The sequence below is a fragment of the Ascaphus truei genome, chromosome 6 (assembly GCF_040206685.1).
Source record: "Ascaphus truei isolate aAscTru1 chromosome 6, aAscTru1.hap1, whole genome shotgun sequence".
Lineage (NCBI taxonomy): Eukaryota > Metazoa > Chordata > Amphibia > Anura > Ascaphidae > Ascaphus > Ascaphus truei.
The window spans coordinates 15489144-15498320 of NC_134488.1; the positions used below are offsets into that span (position 1 = coordinate 15489144).

The 9177-nt window shown below is 43.0% G+C and overlaps 1 protein-coding gene across 4 annotated transcripts in view; it reads left to right on the forward strand.

Annotated features, from left to right (window-relative positions):
* The window catches only part of LOC142496672 (uncharacterized protein CXorf65-like), a 41516-nt gene extending 33958 nt beyond the window's left edge, over positions 1-7558 (forward strand). For 2 of the 4 annotated variants that reach the window (XM_075603391.1, XM_075603392.1), the window contains exons 5-7: positions 1792-1866; positions 6140-6241; positions 6340-7558. In XM_075603391.1, coding sequence (XP_075459506.1) covers positions 1792-1866; positions 6140-6241; positions 6340-6467 — 305 coding nt within the window. In that variant the 3' untranslated portion in view covers positions 6468-7558. Of the gene's footprint in view, positions 1-1791; positions 1867-6139; positions 6242-6319 lie in introns of all 4 variants that reach the window. The other 2 variants (XM_075603395.1, XM_075603393.1) reach the window with 2 other exon arrangements.
* The last annotated feature ends 1619 nt before the right edge of the window (positions 7559-9177 follow it).

A 9177-nucleotide genomic window follows, 5' to 3' on the forward strand; every position in this document is an offset into this window, starting at 1 on the left:
CCTTCATCCACCCCCGCTACCCACAATAAGCATAGCACTGGTGGTTAACCCCTTTATTGCCTTAGCAGTTAGCCGCCTCCGATTCATGCCTGGGGTCTCCGGTGGTTATATTAATGGGTACTGTAAAAGCTCCGGAGTCTTTCGGTTTCAATCCGACGCAGGAAAAATTCAATTTTTCTAAGTGTCGTCTCACCGCTTCTCGGCAGCTTCTCACAACCTTCTTGCCAACTTTTTGTGGCGGGATGATTTGGAGAGGAAATCTCCATTCTAGAGAGCTGATCAGCTGATCAGGGCTAGTAGAATTGAGCGAGTTTGAGAAGCTGGTGATAAGCGGCGATAAGTGGCCTCTGGCGGTTGGTTTTTTTTCTGCAAAAAAAAGGTAATTTTTGCTCTTAAGGGGCTTATCACTGCTTATAGCATGAGGCCCTATATCGGACCACATGAAAATGAACAGGAATAAGAGACGGGGTTCATTGTATTTAGATTTTGAAGACAAAATACTGTAGCACACTAGCGCCTACAATCATTTCTGACAGGTATTGCAACCAACGCTAAAACTCCATTGTCACTGCCATAACACATTGGCATGCCACGTGAGCAGCCATTAAAAGCGTGGGGGGAACGCACTTCCCGTAATGACCAATCTGACAATACATGTGACTGCATCTGTATATATGTGGATACGAGTTAAACGAGCCAATTAGAGATACAGGAATCTACAGTAGTATAAATATCAATAACATACAATAATCATCTCCCAGTATGTGTACATGGGAAGCATTGAGCCTATATACAGTAAACTGAAACACAAAGCATTAAAAAAAAAGAAGCTGGTTACAGATATTAATATTAGTAGAAATTGGGTTACCATAGATTATTAGTAGTCATCTTGGTTAGTTAGTCCAATTAGTTAGTAGTGCCACTAGTCCAAAGTTTTTTGCTAGTTGGGGGCGAGGTGCCGAGAAGCAAATAGCAAACCTTTTGTCACTTACAAAAAAATGCAATTTGTCAAAGATGAGCGAAAGAAAAGCTTCTGATGGTGTAATAATATTCTATTAGATAACAAAAAGTGAAAGTTTAACATTACTTACAATGTACTCCATTAGTAATAATCAACTAAAAGATTTTGTTGCCAGATCGCATCTCCGCTGTTGTACTGTAGACCACTTCCTCCTACCATGGAGAGTTCCAGCTGGCATCCACATTGCCAGGGGATCCCCTCCATTCAGTCTCTGGAGTCATGCAGTGCTGACATCACAGCTACGTCGGTGCACTTCAACCAAGCTTGCCATGCTCACTTATTAAAGAAGGTCCCCCTGGGTACCGAAACGTCGGGCTTGTGTGCATTTTGGATGCAATAAAATAATCTTTTGCCCTAACTTAGTGTTGTGCCGGTGATAGAGATCACTTGTCATCTAATTTTAACTATCCCTTATCTCCTCTACCGTGCACCACGACTACCTCCTTGAAAGGCTCTTTATCTCCTGCGTGTGCGGCCATTTTGTGGAACTGTATATATATATACAGTATATATAACAATGAAAAGAAAAAGAAATGCGTTCCAACTCAGCACTCAAGTATACTCAGAACAAATATCAAAGAACATTATGATTTATTTAACAGCACAAATAATCAAACATAAAATACAAAAAATATTAAAACAAACCCTGACATCCTCCTGTGATAGAATATGTATGTCTTGTTGTAATATATATATATATACACAGCATGTGTGTGAGTTACTGTAGCCTGCAATTCATACCTCTGTTACCCTTTTTTTCTATTTTGTAGGATCACAAGGCTCAGCAGAAGTTGTATTTACACCTTTATTAAATGACGATGGCATTGTGAATGCTAAGTTTCTAGGTGAGTTTGGACAGGGCGCATACAGCTTTCCCGGGGCCCAGGACTAGAGTTTCCACCTTGGCCCCCCACCCACGTGCTGGCAGCCTGGCGTGAATCCCCTCCCCCTTTGTTTTTCTTACACTCCCCTCTTCTCAACCCCCTCCATCATGGTTTCCTTCCCCACCCCCCTGTCTCTCATTTTCGACTTCTTTCTCTCTTACACCCTCTCTACCCTCCCTCTTACAGCCCTCTCTCAAACTCCCCGCCTCCCCCCCATGTATTTCTCTCCCACTTCCCATTCAATAACCCCCTCCCGAAATATACACACACACACACACACACACACACACACACACACACACACACACAATAAAACCCCCTCCCCAAATACACACACATAATAAAAAACCATCCCCAAATACACACACAATAACCCCCCTCCCAAATGCACACACAATAAAAACCCCTACACACACACACACACACACACACACACACACACACACACACACACACACACACACACACACACACACACACACACACACACACACACACACACACACACAAAAAAAAATCATGCCCAAATACACACACAAACACAGAATAAAAACCCCTCTCTAAACTCACAATAAGCCCTCATCTCCAAATATACACATACACACAATAAGCCCCCCTCCCCGAATACACATGCACAATAAAAAACCCTACCCCTATACACACAATAAAAACCCCTCCCCAAATACATACTCACACACAATAAACCCCCCACCCAAATACACACACACCTTGGTGGTGCAAGGAGCCTGGGAGGGTGGTATAAAGGGATCATGGGCATGTGGGCTTACCTGGGGCCCTTGAATGGGACTGCTTGAACCACATGGCCAGTTTACAGAAAAGCCCGCAGAGCCTAAGGCTAAGTCCCCACTAGCGCTGAGCGGGTGGCGCTTGCAGCGGGGACTTATATATAAAGATATATGTACATCCCTGCTCATGCGGTGCGTGCGGCTCTCGTGCGCGTGCACACGCTCACACGCGATCGGTGCTTAGGTAAACAAAAAACCTATACTTACCCACGCACTTAACTACCCGCAATGCCCCCTCCACCATGCCCGCGTACAAGCAGGACACCCGACGCTCATGCTTGGAGCGCTCTCCAAGCATGAGTGCGCACAGCGCTAGCGGGGACTTAGCCTAAGGATGGAAGGGACAGATGGGCAGTGCCATAGGAAAGGGGGGGGGGCCTTCAGTACTGCAGGAGGAGAGGGATAGATGGGGACGGCAGCCCCAGGAAAGGTGAGGGCCCAGCTTGCCTGTAGGAGAGGAGAGAGATGAGGAATAGATGGGAGGGGCCAGGAAAGGTGAGGGCCCAGCTTGCCTGTAGGAGAGGAGAGAGATGAGGAATAGATGGGAGGGGCCCAGGAAAGGTGAGGGCCCAGCTTGCCTGTAGGAGAGGAGAGAGATGAGGAATAGATGGGGGTGGCAGCCCCAGGAAAGGCGAGGGCCCAGCTTGCCTGTAGAAGAGGAGAGAGATGAGGAATAGATGGGAGGGACTCAGGAAAGGTGAGGGCCCAGCTTGCCTGTAGGAGAGGAGAGAGATCAGGAATAGATGGGGGCGGCAGCCCCAGGAAAGGCGAGGGCCCAGCTTGCCTGTAGGAGAGGAGAGAGATGAGGAATAGATGGGGGCGGCAGCCCCAGGAAAGGCGAGGGCCCAGCTTGCCTGTAGGAGAGGAGAGAGATGAGGAATAGATGGGGGCGGCAGCCCCAGGAAAGGCGAGGGCCCAGCTTGCCTGTAGGAGAGGAGAGAGATGAGGAATAGATGGGAGGGGCCCAGGAAAGGTGAGGGCCCAGCTTGCCTGTAGGAGAGGAGAGAGATGAGGAATAGATGGGGGCGGCAGCCCCAGGAAAGGTGAGGGCCCAGCTTGCCTGTAGGAGAGGAGAGAGATGAGGAATAGATGGGAGGGACCCAGGAAAGGTGAGGGCCCAGCTTGCCTGTAGGAGAGGAGAGAGATGAGGAATAGATGGGGGCGGCAGCCCCAGGAAAGGCGAGGGCCCAGCTTGCCTGTAGGAGAGGAGAGAGATGAGGAATAGATGGGGGCGGCAGCCCCAGGAAAGGTGAGGGCCCAGCTTGCCTGTAGGAGAGGAGAGAGATGAGGAATAGATGGGGGCGGCAGCCCCAGGAAAGGTGAGGGCCAGCTTGCCTGTAGGAGAGGAGAGAGATGAGGAATAGATGGGAGGGGCCCAGGAAAGGGGAGGAGCTTGCTATCCTGCACATAGAAAACTGTAGAATTGCTGGCAGGGACGCCAAGCCCCTTAACTTGCCAGGCCCAGGCCAATAGTCCGTCCCCCCCGTGGGCGGCGGCCCTGAATGTGGATATTTGTTGTTTCTTTTCATATTACATTTTAAGGCTCATTTCATCAACTAAAGAGTCTCCCAGCTGCACAAAAAAAAAGGAATACCAATGCAAAATAGTTGCATCATATCAAAGGGAAAACTACAATTGCTTTCAATATTATTCCTTTTCTTTCATAAATACAGTGCCGTTTTTTGCGCTAGTTTTGCAGCCGGGAGACATTAGTACTTAGTGCTACTAGACACTTTATCGTCTAGTAGGTAACATAAGTCTTATTCATAGGCTTACTTTTGTACTTTGACTTTTTTTGCCGCCCTTTCGCTCTACATACATATAACACATATATAGAGCAGCAGCCCCAAAGGAAGCTCAGAGTACTCACAGTTGTCATTCAGTAAAATGTACTATTTTGGTGATAACATACAGTACAGTATACTGAATGTGATGATAAAATCCTGCTTCCAATACCGAGCTCATAGCTGACTTTAAGTGCAAGGATCCAAAGGTGCTAAAAGCTCGATCACTAAACCAAAGAGAACAAAACTGCGTGCAATCCATCACTTTATTTAGAGGTGAAAGGTTTCTTGCAGATAATACAAGATGACATACAGTACTATCCATAAAACATGATCTTTGAGACTGCTCCTGTCATGGTAAAAAGCCAGAGGTAAGATTCAATTTTGTGCCAGTCAATTACATAGTAAGTCCACAGAACTTCATATTAGCACACAGGCAATGCACAAGTCTTTACTTGATCACTTCGTGTTCAAATGCCAAGTAGGTATCATTGTAAGAGGGCATCCCCTATGTGAAATTAACCCATGCAAATGTCCTTTTAACCCATAATTCACCTTGCAGCACTGCTTGGTAAATATAACCCCCTGTGGCCCATTCACGTGAATTGGCTGTCAGATATAAACAAGCCATTTATGGTCCATTCACTTGATCAGACCATAAAGAGTCTTCTGGCACCAGAAGGTGTCTCATGGTATAGCATGGCCTAGTAAATATGCAGTATGGGCCAAAGACTCAAAATCTATTCTTGTGTTGGCAGCCTAGCAATAGGAATCCCATTAGTTGATGGGCCCATGCTGTCATGGAGACCAGTGTTTTAAGTTTTATTTTCTTATCCTGAATAGAGTCCTTCAGTGGTAGACATGCTGCTACAGTACTTCTAAAAAGTAGTCAAAGCAAGATGTCTTTCTGAGCCATTTTAGAGCCATTCACTTTGTATGACCACTTGAAGAAAAACTGTTTCCTATATTAAAAAAAAAAAAAAACAGCACAAAAAGGTCTATTACTCTAATTCAATGTTTTCCTATTACAGAACTCAAGAACCCCTAACAGGTCAGGTTTTAAGGACATCCCTGATTCAGCACAGGTGGTTCAATCAAAATGACTGAGCCACTGATTGAGCCACCTGTGCTAAAGAAGGGGTACCTGTAAACCTAACCTGCCTGGAGTTTTTGAGAACTGGGGTTCTAAGCACTATTAGAAAGTTCTATACTGACCTGTTCAATAAACCTAAAGTTCTGTAATGAATTACATGACCCTCTGGAAATGAAGAAATTAATCAAAAGTGATATATTTCTAGGTTATGAGGCACATTCATGTTAATTTTTATTTTCCAATACAGTGTAGCCCAAGTGTTGCAAATTCCAGTCTTCTAGCTACCAACAGGTCAGGTTTTCAAGATTTCCCTGCTTCAGAATAAGTGGCTCAGTCTTTGACTGAGCCACCTGAGCCAGCTGTGCAGAAGCAGGGATATCCTAAAAACCTGACCTGAGCTCTTTTTGGACTGGAGTTAGCTACTCCTGATGTAGACTTTGAGCTATCAATGCAAATCTCTCGTTTTTATCAGACTGCTTACGTTTAATAAAGAACTTGTGCTTGGTTTTACCTGCAGCCTCCATTTAGTAACTGTCTCCATGTCTCTATAGCCAAGCTAGGGAACTGGGGAGAATCCAAGGTCTCTAGCCGCAAACTTAAATCGAAGAGGTCCAACAGAAAAAGTACTGTTGTCATCACCACACCTCCTGAAGGTAATCTCTTGAAACGCAGAATTAGAAACTACATTAAATATATATACTGCTCAATTGTGACCCTCTAGCATTAATAAGGATTTTTCTGTCTTTATCAGCAGGGAAACTGAGCACATCTCCCCGAAGAAGAGCAGTGAAGCATGAGAACAATTCAATCATTTCTCCACTTTTTTTCTATACCTATCCGGTCAATTCTTGTTGTGCAATAGCAACAGTTTCTACGTAGGAATATACTGTATGTATAAGTATCTAAAATACTTCTTGTATTTATATTTATAGAGATATTTCACAGACACACCAAAGGCGATGCAGAAGAGAGCACTCCAAGGTAAGTGTTCCAACAATCTTTGTATTGAAAGAACGTGGATTCTTACACTTACCTTGGTGTGCTGAGTCTTTATCATTACCTTGGTGTGTGGGTGAAGTATCTCTACATTTATTTTTATGACCCATGTACTCACACTCATGTGTGTGCCCCTGTGAGGCGTGCCTACTTTACATATCTATTGTATTTGTATTTATATAGTGCCAGCCAAAGTACACAGTGCTGTACTGCAATATTGTACAAGACATAACACAGGGAAAAACCTGTGCTATAATAATACTAATATAATAATGTTCTAATAATACAGTACATCAAAGTAGACATTGGGGGAAAGGAGCCCCTGCATTAAAGGGTTTACAATCTAACCAGTGCATTGGGAGACATACAGAGACTAGAGGATTATATGAATGTGCAAGTTATATGCTGATAGGACTAGATTAGGAGGATTCCTAATGGAGAATTATGTTGGCTTCCTGCTATTTTTCCTTCAGGCATTTACAGTGTTAGTGTAAAATACATACAGAGATAAAACTATTACAATACTAGCATTAGAGCAAACGTTTTGTAAGCTTTTCATGGAGTTGTTCTATGCAAATTGTTTTCATGTACAAACAGCCCCAATCCCAACACATACTGTATGTTTGTGTCAAAAAGGAGTGATACTGAGATTGTGACCTTGTGTAATAAAACAAAAGACAAGAAGCCTCAGTGCTGCATCCAACATCACAAATCCTATACTGTAGTTAAATACTTATCTGTTTTTCTTCGTAAGTGAGGGTCATTTATTAAAAGTCTTTGGCCAAAGCATTTAAAGTTTGCAAACCCCGCCAAGGTATTCCCTGTTTGGCAACTACTAACTACTGTAAAGAACACTACTTTAGCTATAGAAATCTCTCATAACCTCAGCTTTGTCTTTTGTTAGATTGTTTTCATGATGTCAAGTCTAAAATCAGCAAGTCTGAAATTATAATACAGTATTTTTTTTGTACAAACTTAAACTGTCTGTTTTTTTAGAGCAAGACCATGTTGTTCTGTCCACTTGTACCTCCCCGGTTCAGGAGTTATTGACACACAAAATCTTGGCACAAACAATGAATTTAGGCAACACTGAAATTAGACCACTATTGCTATTTTCCCCTTCAAAATAGCGTTTGAGAAGTTAGGCCCTGAGCCAATTAATATTTCCATAAGGTGCCAGGAAAACAGGATTATGTTGCTGAACCAATGGGCTCCTGGTAATAAGATGCCTCCTGTTCAAGTCTGTACAAAACAGAACGAACAGGAAGCAATGTAAAATTCCCTTCAAGAGCTAGATTTTTCACAATGGAAAAACAATTTAATTATGCAAGCTGTGAACTTGATAACACAGACGACAAGTGACTTAATTTGCTGTTTGCGGTGAAGGTTCCTCATAAAGCAGGCACTTCTCCAAGATCTCCAACCCAAAAAGGAGCCCAAGTGTTTTCAGGATATTAAAAAAAAAAAAATGTGCAATATGTTTCAAACAATGTGATAAAACTTACAGTAAAGGTTCTGTAGGGTCCACGCACTCACAAAAGCAGGCTTAAAGTGCAGAGTATTCTTTAGGTTTTTCTTGATGGAAGATCTCTGATTTATGATTCTCAAGGTGTATACAAAACAAAAATAGAAAAATATATAGTGCAATATGTAATAGCTATATAAAGATGTATTCCAAAGGGGAAAAACACACTCGCATGGTACAGATGGTATTCAAGTGTTTATGGATTCATTCCGAAGGTGAAATGATGAGACGGGATTCCATGGAGATTATCCTCCATAATGAACAAACCAATTGTACCTCTCCACACAGCTTATAAAAGAGAGAATAACATAGTATAATACCATATTTATCACATTGTAAAGAATCTATACCAATGAAAATATACTCACGTACTCCACTTGTATCAAGCGCATGTAGACAACATAGGGTCAAAAACATTTAGCAGCAGCCGCACTCTGATAACACAGATGCCGGTCTTCTGAGCCCCAACAGGTTCTCTAGGCTGCACTTCTGGATAGTGTCGTCATGAATGGGGGTGGAGAAGATGTTGATCCGACATCTTCTGTAACAGAGACTCTGCTTGCTGACCACCCTACGCATTTCACTGCATCAGAAGCTTCCTCAGGGACTTGGATCCCATTCCATTTACCAGATCATTATATATATATATATATATATATATATATATATATATATATATATATATATATTATTCAGTGTTTTTAGACTGGGCAGATATGGATGATTTATTAGCCAATATGAGCGTTTCTGAGCTAGAGACTGTATGATGGTGACAAACAATAGGAGGTCCTGTTGCAGTAGGGTCAAAGGGGAAGAACTCAAGCAAGGAGAGAAAGATTTTGTCTTCCATGAGGCAGGTTTTAAATCTGGAGCTGTGCAGGACTGAATGACCAGAGAAGGACCGGACCACAAAACAGAGAGCAATCTGTGTGAGCAAGGAAAGGATCAGCTGAGTGACAGAAACGGAGATATCACATGTCCGTGAGTTAATAATCTAGAAAAGGTTGTTAGGAGGAATCATTCTGCCAAGTCAGGATTTCAACATCTTTTTGCTAAAGCCCAACAAAA